This window comes from Brienomyrus brachyistius, chromosome 14, assembly GCF_023856365.1.
Source record: "Brienomyrus brachyistius isolate T26 chromosome 14, BBRACH_0.4, whole genome shotgun sequence".
Lineage (NCBI taxonomy): Eukaryota > Metazoa > Chordata > Actinopteri > Osteoglossiformes > Mormyridae > Brienomyrus > Brienomyrus brachyistius.
In genome coordinates, this window is record NC_064546.1 from 17408760 (window position 1) to 17432046 (window position 23287).

Consider the following 23287-nt stretch of genomic DNA (forward strand, 5'->3'; position numbering starts at 1 on the left):
CTGACAGAAGCCTGTGACACAATCGCGGTGCCCAGCTCCCCGAGTAACCTTGGGGATGCTGTCCTCGCACACATCCACACAGGCGTGAAAGCATCTCACCACAGAGCGTGTAACCTTGAGGTTAACCGTCCTGCCTCCCCCTCGCACGCACGCGCACACACACACGCTTGCAGAGCGGACCGGCACGGTGATATGGGATCATGGCGGGCTGCCCAAAAGCAGCGCAGCCCCAACCTGGCTGGCCCGTCTGGGCCCCCGCGATTCCCGCTACGTGGAATGCGTCCACACTGAGACGTGCCCACCTGTTCACCCCCCCCCCCCACCTCATTTTGCAACCCCTGAATAGAGATGCTAATGCGAAGAACAAATATCAACCCCCACCCCCTCATGCAGACTACTGCATGAACGGCAATACCCCCCCTCCCCACTCTGAGAGAGTGAGCTGCCGTCAGATAAAGGGCAATTAAATGATGATGAATTGTAAAACTGATAAAGGCAAGCATGGCAACCGACATGAAGTCGATGACCGACACCTGAGTAAGCGTGAGACAGCAAGAAACGGAGCAGGGCAGGCGAGGGGGGCGGGGGGGTCTACTTACAGCTCTTTCCAATCCATCATCTACTGAGTGTTCAGAACCGCGCTGTCACACTGAGAAAGCTCAACTTCTTCCATCCGCTTTGGCCGCGCTTTCGCTCCACATCCCATAATTTCTGCACATGTGAGGCAGTGCGAGGGGGAAAAGCTTGCAGTGGGCAGGTCAGGGGGCTTCCCTCTCGATCACGCGCCAGCCAGAGAGGACCCCCGGGAGCATTGCCGACGGGGAGCCCGGCCACATCACCCCTGAGCCGCACGTGGGAAAAGGAGTGGGGGGGGGGGGGGGGGGGGTCGCCGTCAGCAGGCACAGGGCGCTGGGGCCCGGCGTGGCCCCGAGGTGGTGGGCTTGCCAAAGCAGGGCAGGGGGCAGCCCCCGCGGTGCATGTTCCCTCCTGCTCTCGCTGCCTGTCGCGTCCCTGGGCGCCAAAGCTGCCTGCTTCCCGTAATCCCGGTGTCCACGCCTCCTCTCGGCTCCTCCGCGCTCCTCTCTGTCTGGCTCCTTGCTCCTCGCTCGCGCTCAGTCCCTCTGGCTCGCTCCAGCACACAGACAGATCTGTTCACCTCCAGTCCCCGCTCGTGCTCTCTCTCTTCCTCTCTCTCTCTCTCTCTCTCTCTCCCTCTCGCTCTCCCCTCGTTAATCCTTCCCTCTTCACCTCCACTGAAAGGCTGCAGCTAAGACTCCCTACCCTCTCTGCCACGGAAAGTGAAAAAAGAGGAAACCCCAGAACAGAAGGGATGAGGCACAAGAGACGTTTTTTTAAAAAAAAAAGTACGAAAAAATCCCTGCTGAGGTGGAGCCCAGGGGCGGCTGAAGGAGCTCCTGCTCTCGGCGGCTGTCCTGAGCACCTCGCCTGTGTCTCCCTCTCTGTCCCTCTCTACTCCTCTCTCTCTCTCTCCTCGGCACAGCCCCTTCTCCTCCCGCCAACGAGCCACACGCGCACGCTCTCGCACGCGCACTGCCGCTGTGCAAATACCGCGCACACAGAGGAACCCCCTCTTCATATGCTCTCGGACTTCAAAGAGATTTGGTTAGTGTGGCTGCCCGTCTGTCTGCCTGCATGGGCACGCGTGCGCATGTGTGTGTGTGTGTGTGTGTGTGTGTGTGTGTGTGTGTGCGCGCCTTTGTGTGTCTGGGGCCAGATCATTCAGATGACTGAGACAAAGTTGTTAATCAGAAGCATGAGACGAACAGGCAGCAGCTATGTCTGACAGACACGCCGGGGGGGGGGGGGGGGGGGGAGGTGTGAACAAAGGGTCAGAAGACAGACAGACGGACAGACTGATAGACAGCCGGCCTGGCAGGAGGAACACAGACCAACCAGCTAATGATACAGGTTGGGGGATGGGGGGGGGGAACTAAGCATCCCCACTGCTGCCAATTTAAGCCTAGGTCATGCCTGGCCCCCAAGCCCACTCTATCCCAGTAGAGCAAATTCCAGCGCCGAACTGGTAGAGATACATTCCCTGCCCAGCCTATCTCACAGACCGGCTGCTGAGGAGCGAAGAGGCAGGCAGCGTCTCCTCCAAAACTCACCCATGAAATTTACTTTCATATCTCAGTTCCAAAAGGCGAGAGCCCAGCCCCACAGTCCCCACCTCGTCTTCCCCATTTTTGTATGACTGTTCCCCCGGAAAACCATGGCAAGTCGCTATGGGAACCCTGCTGCCTATTCAGTAAATATGTTCCCGTCGCTGCATTCCTATGATTTTGGGCTTTGGTTGCTCCAGTCTGCAGAATGGTTTTTTGGATTTGGTAAAGCGCAGACTCCTCCACCGTACATGCTGCATCCTACAGCTGGCCGAGGCGTGGGGGTGTGGGTCACCTCACTAGTCAGTGGTTATTAGTTCATCTAGGGGCGAAACAGCTGCACTGCTGCAGCGCTAGTTGGCAGCCATTTATGAGGCGACCGATCACATGACTGATTGCCACCGCAGCTCACGTGCTGATTGGCCAGGCAGAATAAAAAAGGCGTGGCAGTAACCGCCCCTCATGGGTCTGAGCAGGGGCGGATCCAAAAGGCAAGTGGCAGGGGGGTCCTTTTCACAGGCAGCCCGGTAAAGATTCTAAAACCTACAAATGAATGCAGGTAAGATTATCGCAAGAAGCGGCTGTCAGGGAAAGGAATCGCGGAGCCTTTTGTGAGGGGGAGAATGGACATCTCAATCTGGAGTGGGAACGCTGGGGGGGGAGCTTTCAGGGTAGGGGAGCAGTTCTCACACTTTTTAAAAGCCTCACCATTGCTTTGCTGTCAATAATCTGTCCAGGCCCTTTTCAACCTTTGTCAAATTAGCAGGAGGAATTCCTCAGCGCAGACAAGTCATCAGCCCGGCCCCCTCATTAGACCGCTGGCAGGAATCCGTCCCCATCCTGCCCCCAGCCTCCACAGCCCTTGTGGTCCCACCACGCAGTTTTGGGCTAATTAGCCCGTTAGCCTCGTTTACCACCCTTGATGCAGCCTTTTGTTTTTCCCTGATCCCATCATCCTCCGGCCCAGTTAGCTGCTGTCTGCCCAGTCAGCACTCCTTTCTTTTTTAAAAAGTCAGTCTTTATAAAATAGTAATGGCCTTTTTATTTTCTACAAGTATCTGTCAGGCAGCTGGACAAACGTGACAATGACAAACATCCAGGTGGTGGCGCTGTGGAGAACAGGAGAGGAGAGGGATCAAGTCCATGGGAGAGCTCTACTGTAATTACCTTAAGTATTGTTGATATACAAATACATCCAGCTTCACTAGGTGAGTCATAAGCTCGCATCATTATGTCATCTGCTAACTAACTAATGTTGTTATTAGGATGACCAATGAGGAGGGTCGCCGCCCTCCATGCCTGTTCCAGCTACAGACTTCAGATCACAGATCTACGGCGTGATGTCACCATCTTCAGCACAGTCACTGGGATGTGATTCAGCTCGACGTCAGAGACATTAGCATGCAGTGACAAAATAAACAGCTCCTCAAGCAGTTCCTTTGTCTGGACAGAAGCTTTTCAAGCCCATGACTGAAGTCACCTTTCCCCTCAGCAGAGCCAAGCCTAAAAGCAGGCTGGGTGTTTTGTTTGACATAGTCAGTGAAAAATCTTCACTTTCTCAACTCCTGACCCTTGGAGGAAAACCAGCCTGCTCCTAATCAATCTAACGCCAACTGCTTGACACTTTTCCAAAACACGCCTATTTATAGTTGCACTGTTATTGAAGCGTGAGACGGATGGGGGCCCGAAAGAAGCTTCAGGGAAGCAGCAGTATTTAAGGGAGGCTCTCACCACTTGCATTACCCCAAGAGGACTCAAATGCGGGGCTACTCATCTCTGTCCTTCTTAGCTCCTGGCCAGCGACTCCAATCTCCAGATGAACCTCTTTATCGAATTTCAAACCTCTTATTAATCTTTACAGCCACTCATCCATCTATCTTCTCGCCCAGGTACCAGGTCTGCTAGCCTGGAACTGCCGGTAGCGTTAACCCCTAATAGTCCTTAAACTTATGAACATCTTTGTTGAAGTCAGCTCAGTGATTCACTGAAAACCAGTGGCTTCCTCAACAGCGATGCCTGGATGTATCACCCTGCCTTGTCTAGGCGATACCCAGATGCCTTGCTTTCGGGATGACACACACGGGAGGGGGGTGTCCCAACCCGGCCAGATGTTCAGCTGCAGGGTGCTAGAGGTTTTAGCAAATCCTCAATGGTCCTCAATGGCCGTTACCGGTTACAGAAGGAAAACGCCACAAATGTCAGACCCATCTTATTTTCCCTGCCTGGGTCTGAACTCCCACCAGGGGAAGCCCTGACTGCCGGCTAATGCGGAATGACCTGGAACAGCGAGAGCAGCACAGCCGGTCGTGCACTTGCTACAAGATCATTAGCATGCGCATGGGACAGCTCCCCCAGAGACACCTGGGGGGGGACATCTATGTGGGCTGCATTATGCAGGAATAAATCAGCAGGGGACGTGTGGGGTGGGGAGATGAGATCTCACCCAGCAAATTACACACAGTATCACAGTGCATGTTGTCATGCAGCCAAGCCCAAACATCCCAGTAACTGTGGGCTTTGGGGCTTAACTACACAAAACAGAGCTGAGGACAGTAGATGTCACAGCCTCCTGTCTCCTTTGGATGTCAGAGTCACCAATTCAAAGTGAGGTAGATCTATAACAAGGCTTTGAGAACACACTTAACCCCCCTCCTCCCGTCCTAGTGCCACCGGATAGGGACAATCAGGAGATGTGACAGACAGCGACTTCAAACATGTGGATAACGGAAGCTCAAGTTTAATCAAACACCGGAACCAAAACAACGAATCTCTTGTGATGTTCTTAGAGAGCACCATGTGCAAAATGAGAGTGAGGGGGCTATTATGAAGGGAGTGAGGGATGGCGGGGAACAGTCAGAACCCAGAAACGCAGACGGGAAGAGGCAGAAGGAGGCACCTCTCCAGAAAGCGTCTCTACCACCACTCTGCTGGCTGACAGCCTGAAATGCGGCAGACTGTTTTCTGCCTGAAACCAGAGAGCGGTAATAGGATCATGAAAGCCACATTAGAGCCAGAATCGAAAGTCTCCATTCCCAGGGTGCACCTGGGCAGGAGTCCCATGTTGACCTAAAATAAATTAAATCATTTGAGTTTAAACGGGAGAAAAAAAATCTAATTAAAATAAGGATTAAAGAAATTTTATGCAGTTTATACACAATGCAGGCAAAGCTGAGCTGCCCCCCACCCTCAGGCAGGTGAAATCGCTCACACATGTATGGCTACTGAGCTCACAGGGCCAGGACAATGTGCATTAGCTGTACCTGCAGAGGTCCAGAACCAGGCTGGGGGGCAGGACGCAGTCACGCAGACTTCCTGGGGGAAGCTCGGCCTCTCCTCGCTATCCAATTGACCAAAGCCAGATGACCCAACAGCTTCACCCCAGCTTCACGTGAGCTTCAGCTGAATGCGGAAATTATGAAAGAACCATGGAGGACCTAGATCCTATGGAAGTACAGCAGCCTTTTGCGTGATATCTAGTGGTGATCTCATAGTGAACTTTGTACACTGAGTTGAGTGTAAAATTCAGCCCAGTAACACTAGAAATGAGGAAGATGGTTTAGTTTTTACTAAGTAATGGAAACCTTGATGTAAGTAATTATTGCACGGCCTTCCCTCTCCAAGGGGCCTGATAAACCCATAAGATATCATAAAGGGGGCTTTGGGCATCAAAGAGCTCAATCAAAGGCTTGAGACAAAGTCGCAGCAAAGCAACACACCACACGAGAAGGTCCACGCCACAAATGATAGCTCTTCAGCGGTCTGACGCCGCCAGGAAAACGAGTTCCGACTACATCGGGCTCGCGGCACTTTTTGACACACCGGCGTGAGATGAGCTGGTACAACGGAAGTTAGTCTCGCCGCTCATCACGGTTTGTTGAGTCAACAGAGCACGAGAAAGTGCCGGAGAGCGAGGACTGTTTTCGGTGACTCCTGACAGCCGGCAATGAAGACGTCTCCGTGCATCGCTGCGAGGTCTCCCCGTCGCCGCCACTGACGGAGATTAGCAGCGGCTTTTATCTCCGCGCCGATGCTTCCTCTCTCCGCTCGCGATGCGGCTCCTGACGCTCACGATCCGTGTCGAATGTGCCGTACAGGTGAGCGAGGATTCGCCGTATAATTACAACACTTGTCTGCCGCTTGCAAGTTCCGCTTCGTACGGAAACCCTCCCCCCACCCAACCTCACCTCACCCCAATCAGACGAGAGACAACATGTGCTGCCACAGGAATGCCTCAGGCGCTGTGGCGTAGACCAGAAAGATGGAGGGGGGGGGCTCGTTATGTAAACCCACACATCGGGGCCATCTCCAGGTCGTATCCGTCATACAGCCCGAAAGTGAATAAGCATAAGTTTAAGGCTGCAGGGGTACGGGCAGATAGGGGCTCCACTCCAGGACCCCTGGACGCCCAGAGTCCTATCGAAACCGGACAGGTTAACCCCAACCTGTTGTCGCCAGCATCTTAATTAATCACTTACAAAAAAAACAAAAATGAACACATGGGAGGGAAGCTGTGACAGGAAGTAGGACGCAGGGGGAGACAGAGTGCTGGTCCAGTCAGCACCTCCCTCATTAATCACTCACACCAGACACCTACAGATTATTTATTTACTCTGCCCATCCCGGCTGCGGCAGCAGACAGCCCAGGGGCTGCTGGGAACATTTGTGATGGATTAATCAACGCCTGTCCGAGAGAAGGTGACCGGGGCTGGGCGGAGGGGGGGCGAGGAGGGCAAGGGGAGGGGTCAACACATGTTCCTCAGTCTGCTATCTATATTCTGGTGAATCAGCACAATGTGAGGGCACAGTGGCAGTTCGGTGGGTGGGGTGGGGTGGGGTGGGGGGTGGGAGTGTGAGCGAGAAGTTTAGTCGTGAAGGCTGGGGCCACCAGGCTCTTCCTGGAGAAAGAGAAAGATGACAGTCTGGGAATTCAAGGGGAAAGCAGAGAGGTTAGCATGCACGGGCTCCTCCATTGTGGTCCCTGTATCAGTGGCCTGCTTTCATCCATCAATGGCCACTGAGGCCCTGATCAATAGTCTCGATCACAGAGGGGAAAAAGACGGAATCACGTATCGGCCACGACCATGATGGATGAACGGCCGACGCGGCTGACAGGCGATGGGAATTAATTGGAAGGGGGCCGGCCAGACAACAGGCCCGCGAGAGGTCACAGGGCACAACGCGGGGGGAAATTGGACTCGCCGCGGAAACGCCCCAAAGCCGATTCAACGTTCTGGCCCATTCCCAGGAAAATGCTGTTTCTGATTATCAGCTCACCTGGTATCATGGAAACACACACGCTAATCCTGCGATGCTGCGGCCCACTCGCCACCACATTTCAGCATGCAGACACGCGCAGTCAAACAAACGCCGGAAGCCTGATAATGGAAACCTCGAAATGCGACCTTCTGAGCTGGGGCACGAACTGATTAGAGGATTTTACCCTCCATGACACCGGGCGATCTGCAGGCATCCAGAGCAAACAAGCCCTCACTGTCAAAGCCCACTGACTATCAAAAACCAGACGATGGTCCCGGGGGGGGGGGGGGGGGGGGCGGCTCTCGGATTTTTCTGACTCAACCGCTCCCCCCCCCCCATGAGAGGCCGCGGTTTAGGGCTGATTGAATTTCTAGGAAGTTAGAGGGCCGAATCCATGTGCCTCTGGAAAGCTGATAAGGAAAGGTGAGGGACAGGGAGAGGGGTGAATTCTGCTGGATTCGTTTGCTTGGCGATTGCTTAACTAGCTGCTCAGAAAACAGAGTTTATCCTCTGTGGTAATCTGAGCACATCAGCCCAGCAGATATATACTGTCAGCTGCAGGGGTAGAATCACACTGAGACCTTCCTCAGATCAAGAATGGGGGTTGGGGTGCAACTTCAGAAAATGAGCTGTTGGCTGGGAAATCAACTTACACACTCCGGACTAAATTACAATAGTATGTGAATTACGGTCCGTTCCTGCTGAAATCGCCTCAACAGCAGTCTTTCTCCGAGAAGCTGGGGAGCCGCTAACCTGGTCTGATTTGTTGACTTTGTCTTCATAGCCACGCCCCCCCAAGCTCATGTCCAAGCTACCCTGCCCCCCCCCCCACAGCTAAAGGCACTCAGACATAGCCCTGAACCACAGCTTCGTCCGAATCTGCCTCCTGGCCTCTGATCCCGTCTCAGTGGGGCAGCCGACAGCATGGGGCTTAAGCAAACAGACCCGGAACCCAAAAGCTGCCGGTTCCAGGTGCTGCCCAGTTGTGGAACCTCGAGCATGTGGTCTCGCCTTGAAAGCAGCAGCTGTGAAAGCTTCAAGGTGGGAAAAATAAAGTTTACTTTGGATTTAAGGGTCACAGAATCAACAAAGCAATAAGGTGCTGATGAAGGAAGTAAGAATGAGAGTTAGGTAAGGGGGGGTGTGGTGCCTTTTCCTCGCAGTGATGCGCAAATGAGGTCCAGAGGTGGCCAGTCTGAGCCGCAGAAGCTGGTCTTTCTGGGATTACCTGTAAACTGACTGGTCAGCAGCACCTGGCATTTACCCACAAGCCTTTGCAGCATATGTCTTTATCTGTCTGCGGAATGACAACTCCTCCCCACCCGAGGCACAAAGGTGCTCCTTCATCAGGTGACAGGAAGCACAGGATGTTCCACGCCCCCCCCCCCCTCACTTGATTGACACTGAGCCCCTTTGTGTCCCAAATGAAAGGACCTGCTTGGGACACCACTACCACTTACCAGTCAGCGCTTTTCTTTCAGGTCTTGTAAATAACATACCCCCCACCCACCCCTGCCCCCCAGCACCACTCCACCCAAGCAAAATCGCCAGGAGTTCTGACTGACGAAGTGGGTTATGAAGTCCGAATCATGGGGGTCCACCCACCCCCCCACAAGAAAAAACTCAATAGCCCCTGTCCCCCTGTGTGCCGGCTGAATTGCAGCAGAGATCTGGGCTCCCGTTTATGTCTCTGTTAAGTCTGTTAACAATTAGCTCTCCTCTAAAGCGGACTAGAGCAAACAAGGACACAGCAGAGCTGTCCACATGGGAAACTCTGCAGACTCGTAACATTGACGGCTCCGTTTGGAATCAGCTCCCAACACAAAGCACTGAAATATACATCCTGCTTCCCCCATTAATGGCCTGCACATAAATAGATCTTAAAAAAGTGTTTTCTCAAAGACGGGAGAAGTTCTCCTTTGGAGCTCAGCTGTGTTTTCTGCACACCCCACCAGCAAGGCTGGCAGGTACGGTGTGGGGGTCGGTCGAACTGAATCTGGAACCAGCAGGACCATTAACACCCATTAACTGGGAGAGGCAGGAGGTAGCTGGCTAGCTGTGAGAGGACCCATCTGGCTGGGAAGCCGAAACAATAGTCCCCCAGGACAGGAAGAAGCCCAGCTCCTCCTCAGAGTGGAGGGGGGGTTCACTCAACACCTATATACATTCTCATTCTGCTAGACAGGCCAGTGATAGCCCTTAACACCTGGGCTTATCGCACCCATCTAAGTCACAGTCCAAATCACAGCTGCCATTAAGCACGGAGAGGCTGATAGCCTTATTACCGGGTGATAAGACCAGCTGGTGTCAAACCACAAAGTAAACAGGGGAGCAGATCAGCAGCAATGGGCTTGGGCAACTTAGCTACTGGTCTTCCCCCTTTTATCAGGACACAAGCCTGTGGGATGGTAAACCTGGGGAGCCAGATAAAGCTGAAAAAATATCAGTCCAAAAAAAGTTGAGGAAAATACACGAGGTGTGAGGCTTTAGAGATAAATAAGCACCGAACAACGCCCCCGCCTTCTGAAAAAGTAGTGCCCTCGCGTCAGCTGTTTCCCTTCCGAACCATGAGCAACAGAGAACAAATTCTTTGCACTTAAAGTCATCAAGCTTTACTTAATAGGCTAAATTTACGACCGCATTTCTGCTAAGTGCTGCACAGCATTTTTCCAGAACAACATAAGCAAGGAAACGCTGTGCGCCAGCATGAGGAAAACTGACCCATTTCTCTTTCTGTAACACGCAGGCATAAAATCGGACGCCTAAAAAAGGCGACTGTGATCGTCAGACTGTGCCCTGACATGCGGAGACTGACTTCCGGAAACAGCACACAGGCGGCAGCACAGACAGCCCTGTCGAACCCCAAAACATCTGAAGGGGAGCCCATGCGAGGAACAGCATCACGACACGGCCTTGGATGCCACTTACCGCAGCCCCATGATCTTCTCCTGTCCTGATGCCGTGAAGGTCCAGTCCAAACCTCTCCACCATGTATCTCCTCCACAGGCGGCCAGCATACTGAGCTCAGAGCCCACCGCCGGCCTGTTTACTGCCCACCCCCACCTTTCCACCTCCCCCCAGCAGCATGGCCCAGCGGCTACCTCACAGCAACACCAACCCCCCCCCAACTCAACCCAAGCCCCTCCGCTGTGAATCAATGTTAGTGACGAGGATCACGGCCGTCACTCAGAATCTGCTACCAAAATGGGTGATTAGTGCAGATTTCCCCCTCTGCCTCTCTCTCCATCCCTCACTCTACTATGTCCCCCGATCCTGCAGGGGGGTGTCACGTGGTGCAGAATGACATCCCCCCACCCCACCTCACACAGGAAGGACACACCGCTGACCTGCACCCCCCCACTCCCACCCAACCCTACCCCCCAGGGGGTGTCAAACAGGGTATTAATAGGTAAAGACGGCCACTATTGGCATTCATGAGAACTTTGAAGATGCCCTTTGAAGCTCACGGAGGAGAACGAGGCGGCAGTGTGGTGCTGGCTGGTCCGTGGCCTCCTGCGCTTTGTTCTAGAGTGAGCTCAGTCATTCGCGAGGGTCTTCAGTCAGTCACACGAGCGCAGTGAGGCCTGCGTCCTGCGCATCTTAAATAAAACATGTAAGCTCAGTGGGGAGAGAGGAGCCTTTGTTAATCACTGCCAGGGGTGGCAGCACTGCTCTGTAATGAGTGTGCATTTCATCTCAGAGGAGGGGAAGCTTTTGTTTTTATGGTTACTTTGTGGAGCCCCTGCACCAGGCACAGAGTGCTGACAATCTCCTAACCAGCTCACCTAAAGGTGGGAGGTGTGGTCAGCAATCTCCACCAGGCAGCCGTCCCACGGGTCCCTACCCCCTGCCCCCTCCGGTGCCGCTCCTGATGCCACAGACTCTTTCTACCCCCTCCTCCCCCCCAAGAGAGTTTACGCTTCCTGTCTAAAAAGGCAGTCCGTGACTAATTAGAACAGCAGCCTGTGCTGTTCTCAGCACCCCCCCCCCCCACCCCCCGCCCATTAACCAGTGAGCACACAGAAGCAACAATTGGGTAAGTAACCCTCTGCTTCTATCCAGGAACCCCCTACTGCCTCTGCTCAACCTGCATATACCCCCCCCCCCCCCCACCCACTAACCAGCCTGTGGGATGCATGGCGCTGAGGCGCATTTGCCATTTAGCATCTGTGCCCCCATTTTCCCTTCCATCATTAAGTTGCCGGAGACGAGGTGTTAAACATATGCTCAGTCACACACTAAGCGGCCAGCGGCAGCCCTCCCCCCCCCCCCATCAGTCGGTGAAAGACTAAACAGGGCTTAACTGGTGAGGGAACCGTGGGTCTGTGTGTTATGTGAGGGGGGGCTGGAGGCATGACCCTGCAGAGAGGCTCCACGTCAAACACATGTATGCGGCCGGGGAATGCGACTCACACATGACCGGGGGGTTGGAATGAAGGCCCAAGCTGGGGGTGGGAGCCTAATGAATTCACCCTTGGACTGGGAGGCAGATATGGGATGGTGTGATGAACACATTAATCTGCACCTGAATGTTCCTCTTGGTGTCTCCCCATTTTCATTTAACTCATTTTATCGACGGCAATTGAGAAGATAGAGTCAGCCAGTCTCTGGATCTGTAGGGGGTTCAGAGCCTTGCTCAGGGACCCATAAGTGACATTGCTCTGCTGACCCTGGGATTTGAACCAACAACCTTCTGATCACAGATACCCTGCACTAACCCACTGCGTCACAAACTGCCCCACCGCAATCCCACACTCCTCCTGTCTTACACTGGAGTTTTGGCCACAAGAACGTTTCTACAAGCGTGTTCTGCAAACACAGCATTCCTCAGCCTATCTGCCGAGATATGCGCCCGTCGCTGGGCAGACAGGGGGTATTCTGCGTCTGCAAACAAAGGCTGCCTGTGTCCCGCGCATGACCCCCCCCCCACAACGTGCCGCGTATAGTGCACCAGTGACCTGAATGCTCCTTTGTAAGATTAAACGGGGCAGAAAGTCACAAGTCTGTCAAGGAACAACAATCATAGTATCTGACCACAAAATGTCCTCCCGCATCACCTTCACCCGGAGGTAAAGTGAGGAATTCCAGGGTTTGGATCTGGCACAGCCACTGTTTTGTTTTTGCAAAACTCAGTCGGACAAAAAAAAAAATCTTGGCTAAGAAACATGGCGGGATGAAACCGAAGGCCTCACCTCGCTTCCCGCATCGCTCTCCCACATTCCCACTGTGAGAACAGAGCCAAAGCCAACATGGAAGCAGATAAAGCAGGAGACAAAATTAACCCCGGCATTAGCGGGGTCAGTCCTGCTCTCCCCTCCAGCTGGGCCCGCCCGCTTTCTTGCAGGGCACACCTCCTCATGTACGGGTACTGGACCGCCTAGGTTGTCCACCCTTCTGTTCTGGATTGGCATTGTTCCTGGTCCTGGTGGTACTGACCAGGCCATGATCCTGGTCATATATCAGAGGCCTGCTTTACAATTCAGCCGGTCACGAACCTCTGTGGAGGGCTCTGGTGCTTAAGATCAGCCCACCTCCTAAGGCCTGGTCTGCTGATGTCCAACGGGGTTGCCTTACCCTATTCATACAGCTCCTAGCCACCCAGGGTAGGCTCTAGGGAGCCATGCATTTCCCAAGTAACCAGGCTAGGAATTCATCCGCAATTTGTTCCATTACAGTGGGCAGTCCTTAATAGTCTACAGGTGGTCCAGGTGGGGAAAATTCAGATCCCAACCCGATGCCTGGGGACCCACAGACGGTCCACATTTTTGTTCCCTCCCAACTCCTAGGAGGTGGTGACCTAGCGATTTGTTAAGATGATTAAGTGTTAATGTGGCCCGAGCTGGTCGCCGATGTCGCATAATGAGATGTTGAGTTCCAGGACCAACTAGCAACAAGCTCATGGTGTCAAGGTGGTGGGGGGGGGGGGGTTCTGTGTGAATGCAAACCCTCACCTTATGAAGAAGGAGGCAGCGGCAGAGGTGCTCGGTGTAGAGCCTTGAGGTGTGGGTGCAGTCTGCTCTCGCAGAGGGGAGCTCTGAAGCAGGGCAGGGGACACTGGGCCATTGATGCCGATGACCTCTGGGCCCGTCCTCTCCCTCGCCACCTCCACAGCCAGGCCTCGACTCTGCAGGAAAAGAAAGGAAAAGCTTCCTATTGAGACCTGCAGATAAACACCAAGGAACTATCATCATTACTGTCAGATATTGTCTGCATGTTCACACTGTGAGCTAAGTCTGTCTCTCTGTAGAAATGCATATACTTTGAGCTGGTCAACACAAAATGGGACTTTGTCCTACATGAAGACATTCAAGGGTTTAGATGGACCATCACAGGGCAGCCGGTGCATCCAGCAAGTCTACCAGCCAGGCAGGGAGGTAGATGATGTCATGCACTAACTAAGAGTAACCACGGCACGAGGAACTTGCTGCCATGGCGACATCTCCTTCTTAGGTGCAGGTTAACATAAAGCCATGCCGCAAACCCATCAGCCGCACCTGTGTTGGGAGGAAACCCCAGAGATCTTGGCATCTCGAGAGCCTCTGCAGATTGGTCTGCGACACACCAGCAAGCAGCGTTTAAGAACAACTTGCATGCTGGTCCGAAATGATCTCCTGCCTCATCGTTCCCGGCAAATTAGCCGCCTCATTAGCATCATGTCGGAGTCAGGCACGGCACGCGGAACGAGAGACCATGTGACAGCATTGTGAAGCACCTGCTGGGCCACCACTCGCTACCCACAATCCCCCCTCTTTTCTTTTAAGCTGTGACCTTTTTATCCCCCTTTTCAAATCCGCTTCCTCTCCAACAAAGGCCTCGCTGAACCACAGCCTATGATCAATATTAGCCAGCGAGAGTCTTTGAGCACACACAGGTTATTAATAAAAAATGAGTGCTGACAAAGTCGCCCTGAGCGGACTGTCCTCCACGTCGCTACGCTACACCGGTGCTCTCCGATTACTCTACACACGTTGGCGTGTAATGAGATATTTTTAAGCATTGTTACCAAAATAAAATAACCCGCATCGTCCCCGCCATTGCTCACGGCTGTCACGGGCCTTTCACTGCTGGAGGAGCAGACGTACGGGAAAATACCAAACGATGGGTCTGATGCCATCTCTGAAAGTATCTGGCATGTCTGCACGGAGCACCATGCTCGCCCCCCCCCCCCCCCCCCCACCAGAGACCCCCCCCCCTTCTGTCCCATGTGCACGTTTTCATATTTCGAAGAGGACGCTCTGAAGGCAGCAAGCTGGTTCCTCACACGGTCACGCTCGCGATTTCCTAAGCATGTAGCGCAGAGCGGGGGCACACGGTAGGCTGAGATTCTTCTCACGCACTCAGCGGGGCGTCAAACCCAAGTCACGCGGGCCGACGTGGGAGGTCGAGGCCCAGGAACAGCACTGGGGTGGGGGGGTTGTGGATCAGGGTTTCCATAGAAACCAAAAAAATTAAGAATGCATGGAGTCCAGGGTACTGGTGTACATATTGGCTGTAGGTCATGAGGGCTTCATGTGGGCTGTGAGAGTGGGTGAGCCCCCTCCCATGACCCCATACAATCGCTGGCCAGGAGGGGGACATGCTCCCTCGAACCTTCAGCCTTCATCAGTAAAAAGGGCAGTGCTGCTGAGGACGCACCCCAACACCGGGCTTCACACCATCACGGCCCAGAAGAGAGGCCCGCAGAGCCGAGAACTATCAGTGCATACATGTCAGAGAGAAGTCAGGACTAAAGCTTTGGTGTGAGGACGGGGCGGGAAGCAGAATAAAAATATGATTTTGATTTGATCTTTCGGTCACCATGACGACAGGAATGGTTGCGATGGCCTCTGTGCAGTCTTGCTGCACTGCTGTATCTCACGGGGTCCTGAAAGTCTTCCCGTTGTCTCAGATCTGCTCAGGTGAGCTGTGCTCTCACCGCACTAACCTTCTCTGCGAAGATCAGAGCGGCAGCGGTCCCCATGACCCCCAAAAGTGCAGCCACACCACAAGGGGGCTGTTTTAATACGCGCTTCTGAGAGTGACAAACACAAACAGACAGGCAGACAGGTTGGGGGGGGGGGAGCAGACACACCTCCCCCACGCTCAATCGCCTCTCTTCCAGTCCCCGTTGCATGATGCCACCTGTGCCCAGCTGTACTGCCTCCCATCGTCACACAGGAGACCCACAGACGAACCACGGCCACCGGGGTGGGGGAGGTCATGCAGGATAACAATCATGCAAAACCGAAGGTGCTTATTGTAGCGTGCTACAAGATCAGACTGAATCACGACCGCCTACAAAGAGAGCCTTCCACATGGCCATAAATTCCACCCCCCTTTCCAGAACGTTCAAAAATTCATCAGAGCTTCACTCCGGGGTTCGGTCCTCTATTTCTGTGTGCTGCCCGTCAGCTGAAATAAATCAGCGAGCCGAGCAGAAAACTCTCTGGCTAGGCTGCCAGACGAGGATCAGAAAGCATGTGACGACGCGGCCGATCGTTAGCGGTACAGTCCGTCTGGGAGGACCCCTAATTGGTGGCCGTCGTACAGGACTCTTTAGTTCAGGTGAGACAGCAGCCCCATCTGTTAGTTCGTAATCATTTTATTTATCAACATACTTAACACACCCTTTTATCCACACTGACACAGACTGCTTATAGTGTTACGCATTTCCCTCTGTGCGACTGACTGCTAAGTGGAGTTTAAACCCTCCCTCTGCCGTGGCCCGGATGGCCCGGTCCGTAAAGCGCTCAAACTGGTCCTTTGTTTTAGTCCCACCTGGCACCTTGTGTCACCACCTGCGCTTGTTTTCAGACAATACATTGAGAAAAAATAAGCTCTGTGCTTCAGTGGTCCCAGGCTACCCTGGCTAGCAGCTCAACTAAAAGCTCAGGTGCTTGTTAGCTTTAACGGATATGGGACCCCGTTAGTGAAGCGCTAACCAGGAGCTCACCCAGCAGCACGACAGGCTGTCCATCGACGGCCGCAAACAGCATCCAAGCAGGATTATTTCGAACTGTCTCCGGGTTCGGCAACAGTAACAAGATACCGATTCCTAAATGTACGTCACCCATGTAAGGGGAATTGAGAAGGAGTGGCCATTTGCGCTATTTGTGGAAGCGAAGGCATCTGGGGGTGGCGTGAGGAATGCGGCAGGGTCGCGCCGAAAGCAGCCGCGGCTTTGTTTAGCCGGCGGCCGCAGGGAGCGGACATGTGGGACGCGTTGGCACGGCCCTCTGGGGCTGCCCCCTCGCTGTCATTTCCTGCTCTGCCAAACTCATTAATATTCATGAGGCGGGCGTTCCGCGTGCCGGAATTTCAGCGCTGGAGCGTCCCCACTAATCAATAACTACCCGTCAGTCTGGAAAATTGCCCGGCAGACATTTGCATAGCCATTAAGGGGGCCATCGATTTTCAGCCCCTGTAGGTGCTCATTAAATGCCACGCAGCCTTGCTGGTCGCCATGAACGTGTGGAGTCCTCGGGTGCGGAGAGTCACAGGGAAAGAGCCCAAGCAACAGGTAAGACCCCCCTCACCCGGAGAGGTTAATCTCAAAACCCAAATCAATCTGTCAACATGATTAATCAAACTCAGCTGCTCAACTTGGTTCTGCAAATGAGATGATGATCCTTGCTGTCTAGATGGAGTCTGCTATCTCATTGGCACATGGTAGTTGCCGTGGAATAGAAGACCCCGCACAGCATATCACTAGGGGGGATTGGACTTGCACCCATCTGTCTCTCCAGGTCTGTCCTCACAGTAGAGTCCAATATACTGCAGTACATCAGTGTAGCATTCCGACACTGGATCTTCCTTAAAAAAAAATCACTCCACTACTGCTGGCTAGCAAAACGCAATCACTGTATATCAGGATCTTCCAATAGCCACCCGCCGGTAGGCTCCACTTGTCAGTTTCAATGATCCCTCGAGTAACATCACGAGAAGGTGACAGTCGATTCCGAAGCCCGAGGACCGTGGCTATTAGCCTGTCTAGTTTGTGACGGCCCTCCTTGCACTGGAGGCATGAGGGGCATGATCACATGACCAGAAGGCCCACACGAGCAGGTCTTTAATGATGTATATGTGTAATATACGGCTCACATTACTCAGTTTTGAAGACACCACGAGGGGACCTACACAGGCAGGAGAGCAGAGTTATGGGAAACCAAGCATCTCCATGGCCCGTGAGCTCTGATCTCAAGGAGCAGCTTTCAAAGGCCTTGAAGGGAAAGGCTAGCCAGTCCACAACGGTTAGGGCCCTGGAAACCCTGGAATACAGAGGGTCCAGGATTTTAGCCGGAGTCCTGGGACTTAAGGCCTCCAGAACAAAGGAAGGTTCAGGTTGTGGAGGTCCTGAACTTCCTCAAGTCCTGAAAAAGTCCTGCTCTGACAGCATCAGCATTAGCCAGCATTGCTACTCTACTGAGAAGAGAACCTGGATGTTCCACAAGTAACACAAATGTATAAAGAGACACAGAAGAAACATACAACACACACAAAAAATCAGTTCTGGGTTCTTACCGGGCCTGGTTGCGGAAGGAAATTGTTGACACGAGAAATGTTCCACATGCCCTCCAAGTGCTGTCGGGCTTGGATGGTGACAGAGCCAAGGACAGCCGACTTTGGTCCGTCGATACCCCCCGGTCTCCACCCGGGCCCCCGGCACCGATCCCCAGCAGGAAGTACTGTGCCTGCCTTGGGTGGTGGCCAGTTGTGGGGCGATGAGAGAGCCAGCACACCATGGGTGGCCCCCGGCAGTCCCGAGAAAGGCGGCAGGTCGGGCACGTCGTCGGCCAGGGCCACCACCATCTGCAGGGCCTGCTGTCTCAGCTGGTGCGGCGGGGTGGCGCACGCCTGGCAGCGGGCCGTGTCCTCATGCCTCCCTGCAAAGCTCTCGGGTGCCTGCAGCTTCTCGAACAAGAAGGTGGCGAAGCCTGGATCCTGCAGGGGAGTGAGAACGGGAACAACTAAATGCCAGCAGGAGGAACCGCTCCAAACGGCACTTCCTGCCGTAATCTGCCGGCTTTGAGACCCTTATCTCCTTTACGATTTCATTATCGACAGTGTGGCCCAGGCATCTCTTGGGTCCAGTCTGCAGATTCCGGGGCTTAAATCCAGACTTAAGTACTTCCTGATCCTGGGAGGGGGGGACTGTGTTTGTTTAGAATGTCTGCACCCACCAAGCTGTCTACACAAGGCACGTCTGCACCCGCAGTCCCGGTAATTGCCAGAATCTTAAGGCAAAGCAAACAGTGTGGGAGGGGTGTTGGGGGGCAAACAAGACAAGAGGGGTATGTAGAGAGGAAGCATGGGGGATTACGGGTCCAGCCTCAGCAGGCCCTCGTCAGACAGCGCTGGTGGCAGAGGTCCAGCATGCTTGGTGACATCACCGACAAACACGAAGACACTGTGCCAATCGCTCGCACAGGCAAAAATATTCAGGATCAGGCTCCTGCTTCCCTCTCACGGCGAGCTCACCGTGTGCTTAAAAACATACATCCTCTCTCACTCCGCCTCCCTTTTCATCCACACACACCACTACGGTCCCTAAAGCGGTGCAAAGGGCAGGCTCATGTCTCATGGTGTCAAGTCACGGCACAAGCGAGAGCCTTCAGGTGAACAAGTTTACAAGGCCTCTGCATTCATCAAAAAGACAGACATGGGGGCGGCGAGGGGGGTCCGCCACTCAACAGGCCTGGGTTTCTTTCTTAAAATCATTAAGTTGGCTTTCACGGCCAGTGACATGCCGCTCTGCTGTTCTGTGATTTCTGCTCTTCAGGCAGCAGGATATTTACAGGAGCAATAAGGACTTCAGGTTAATGACTTCCCTAAGATGTGGCGAACATGCGGCGTCTTGGGTTACAAGTGCGGGTCCTAAACGCCGAGGTTAGTAAGGAGACACCCTGAAGGGGTGTCAAGACCGACAGGTTGTGTTTTTCTTTCCTGTCCCTAGAGGAAACTGGAGTCACACGGGGGAGGCCGGGGGGGGGGGGGGGAGAGACGGCGATAGGACGTCCTTTGCAGAGAAGCACATCTGAGATGCACAGACTTCAGAACAGAATAAGACAGGAACCCGATCAGGCATTTCCTTCAGTGGATTCTAGCTGAACGCTTTTCCAGGGGCTAAATGGTGAAAATGCTACACGACGAGGGGGAATTTACTGGAGAGTTTCCCTCTGCTCTGCTGGTCCTGTGGACTGGGAATCCTCAACCACTGTCCTCAGATACTTGCTAATGAATGAGATTAATCACCATGTAGACTACAGGGGCCATCCCATCTCACATAAGGGTCTCTCTTGCATCAACACCCACACACACACTAAATTTTGATTATACCATCTCATATCCTCCCCCTTTAAGACTTTTAGTAGAGCTCAATATGTCAAAATAATCTTTTAAGACGCCATTCTGTGAGAAATATAGATTTGCTCTGGGACATTCTCCTGAGATGGGTTTTAATCTCCATTAGAACTCCATCAAGTCTACTACAGCTTTGTGTACGTGTCAGGGTCCAAACTTAAAGTCACAGAAAGCTATCCCCACTTTCCTCTGAGTAAAGTGTGAGCCTTCGTGATGACATAACGTATGCCAAAAAAGCAGAAGTTTGACACCTCAACATTCTAGATATTACGAAGAGCAAAAAAATCAATTCCTCTCCACACCTCTTGGACAACCTTAGGGAGAGGTTTAGGAAAGCTAATAAAATATGCTGTGCTTCCCATCCGATGCCCTTTTCAGTTATAGGGGTTACTGACTCCAGGCCCCTTGTAAAGCTGTCGGCAGGGTTTATGTGTCCAGGAGTTAGCTGGAGGTCAGATGATACGCACGGGATTCTGGGAAGGTCTGACCGGGAGTGCGCCCGCATCAGATGCAGACGATCTGTCTCCCTGGCTGGCGCGTCTTTGATCCGACGCCGATCCCTTTCATGGTACATGCGGGACTCAGATGCGTGATGTCAGCCAGTCGTTTTCATTCCTAAGTCCTGCCTGTTCTCTGTAGATAAGCTATCGTCATTTCTCCCCCCAATTAGGAAACAGGATGCGAAGGGTACTTGAGGAGAAACTGTCAAGGTCCATCAAACCCCAAACTAGATCAGATTTAACTCCAATACTCTGAACAAACCCCCCCCCCCCCCCCATCTCCATTTAGCCCCTAAGGTCGGCATAATCTCCACATTATTCCACAGATTCTCCATTTCAGTAGCTATCTAAACATCCATGTTCTCCACTAGCTCTCAGGAAGCCAGCCCCTACATCGTTAGTTTGATTATCTTGATTTCTCTGCTTAATCCGGACAGGTGACGGCACTTGAGAAGCTCGCGCAGATGTGTCCGCCGGACAACAGCGCTCACGTCGTCCCAAAGTCACATGAGTGACCGCACTCCAGGCAGTCGTCGACCCCTTCCATTGTCGAGGGGCCACGGCCTATGCTACCAACAAGTGCAAGGTTGCTGACCTGGCTGCCATGCATCGGTGGCCCCCCAGTGAGAGACCCAAGTCATGTGCAAGAGCTGGCCAATGTGGACGTGCCTCTGTGGAGCAGTAAAAATCAGCCAGCACTATTTTCTTTCCCATTAGGACAGACTGAGAGGTGAAGAGGGTCATGGGACATTAGCCTGGACACCGGTTTACTAACTTCCTGCCATGGCCTGTGGCTCTTTACGACCGATGCGCACAATGACATACCACTCAACAGAACCATGCATGAGAAAATCGCCACCTTTAACCAAAGTACCTTTAACAATGAGATGCCAGCGCCACCCCACTTCTGTAAACCCCGCCCCTCCCATAAACCCCACCCAATCTTGTAAACCCCCGCCCCCTTCCATAAAAACTGCTATAACCCTTTGTTATTCCCTGTTCATGGAGCTGTAACCCCTGACTGTAAGGAAGGGCCCACAGGAGAGCTGCACCCTCCCCCCAGGCCTCAGGGGGTGGGGGTGGGGGGTCATTTAATGCAGTATCACTGGAGAAGCTCACGCAGCTGCAGGACGGCTCAGAGCGACAGGATGGGAAGCTGTTAAGCAGATAAAGCACCTTCACACAATAAAAGCGACATCCAGAAGATATCATGCCCAGCTTCACCCCCTCTCTGCCCCCCCTCCCCTCCCCCCCAGGGCCAATAAGGCGGAATTCCTCTGTAGGGCCTCGGAGCACCGGGGGCTTCCTGCTGATTGTGGGATGCCTGGAAACCATTTCAGGTGTAATTACTGGCCCCTAACCCTAACCCCAACATTTCTGCACTGCAGATTACACACATATGCACAGAGCCCCAGTCAACAACCCCCCCCCCCCCCTCGCCCCCCACATGACCCAGTCACATTTTGTCCCATGTGTCAGAGGAGCACATAGCATGTAACGACAAGCACAATGCTCTTCACGAGTGACATATTTCATTCAAGCATGATGGAAAAAAACAAACATTCAGTGGCTCTCAATTCACAGGAAATCTGATGGCCACAGCATTGGAAATCCAGGCTTCCACTCATGAAATGCCTTTCCGTGACAAAGCACTCATCCAGAGAAAAGAATTTATGCTATATGTGCCATTTGTACTGGTACATTGGAATGCTTGCTTTCATATATCTCAATTTGCTCTCCTTACATACAGTGGAGAGTGAAGTTTGGGGTCCAAATGAAAGGTCAGACCATTTATCTGGTACCCTGGAGCATTTTGGGAAGATAAAGGATTTGCTTAGGGATTTGATAGAGATGCAATGATTCTGCAAAGGCTGGGGCTTGAACCAGCAACCTTCTGAGCAGTGATACAGAAGGTGGATTAGCAGAACCACACGCCACCCAGAGAATCAATCCTAAATTCCACCTGATTTAACATATAAACCAAGGTTCTGGCCTGTATACATGGAGCTGATATCAGATATCAGTTTCACATATGCAGCCACATACCCTGAAGACGTAATTAAACACAGAGGCACAGACTCACAGAAGTTGCCGGAAGCGAGAAAGGGTGTGAGCATACACAGCAGGATCTCACATAGCTGTGTCGCTTGCCCTCCCAACCCAGTCCACATGCACTGCGACCAGTTAGCAAACTGGGCTCGACTACATGCCAAAAATCTTGGCTCTGTCAGATGTGACATGCTGTCTGAATGTGCTGTTCTGACTTCCCAGTCAATGTCCGAATTAAGGAAATATACAATAAGTCTACAAAGGTCAATTTTCTACACGGTAACATCCGCAGTATACTACGCATCCATAAGGAGTACACCTATTAACATAAGGCAGGGGTTACAAACTTCCTCCAACCATATGTTTGTATAACTGTGGATTTTTCTTTTCTAAATTAACATCATGAATCGTTCGTCCCCGTGACAGCGAATAAAATATCCAATATCTTAGTTGGCGAATAAACTTAAAAATTACACAACACACCGGGAAGTTTGCTAATTATTAAAGTCTCTATTAAAGTGTGTTGAACTACCCAACACAAGAATCGATTAAACAAGCTAAGCACTTCGTGTTTGTGTGTATTGCATATAAACAGTTTTAAAATGTCTAGCCCTAAACAGAAACGCTCGCCAAAGTTAAAATGTAATAAATTCTCATTGAAAAGTAATTTAGAGGAAAAACATTAGATCTAAAAAAATCGTTAGTAGCCTATTTACCTTGGTCTGCGATGTCTAAAATGTGCTCTTATTCCGGAATGCAGGGAGCCTGACTGACAGAGTGCGTATGCAGCCGATCGGACACCCGTCGTCCTACCGTCCCCGCACAACCCCGCAGACACCTGCACAGCCCCGGAGAGACCCGCACAGACCCGCAGAAACTCGCAGAGCTCCGCACAGACCCGCAGACACCCGCACAGATCCTCAGAGACCCACGGAAAGGCGCAGCTCAGACCGTGTCGCCTCGCTACTGGTGAATTGGGTTACACATGGCTTATTAACCTGATATGATGTACTCCCCAAA

The 23287-nt window shown here is 52.7% G+C and overlaps 1 protein-coding gene across 3 annotated transcripts in view; it reads right to left on the reverse strand.

Annotated features, from left to right (window-relative positions):
* Positions 1-23287, reverse strand: part of kif26ab (kinesin family member 26Ab) — a 71350-nt gene that overhangs the window by 23503 nt on the left and 24560 nt on the right. Inside the window, exons 3-4 of one of the 3 annotated variants that reach the window (XM_048975202.1) lie at positions 17880-18299; positions 13331-13503 (exon numbers count right to left, since the gene is read on the reverse strand). In XM_048975202.1, the coding sequence (XP_048831159.1) occupies positions 13331-13503; positions 17880-18299 (593 nt within the window). Of the gene's footprint in view, positions 1-599; positions 1532-13330; positions 13504-16311; positions 16436-17879; positions 18300-23287 lie in introns of those variants that run through there. The other 2 variants (XM_048975203.1, XM_048975204.1) reach the window with 2 other exon arrangements.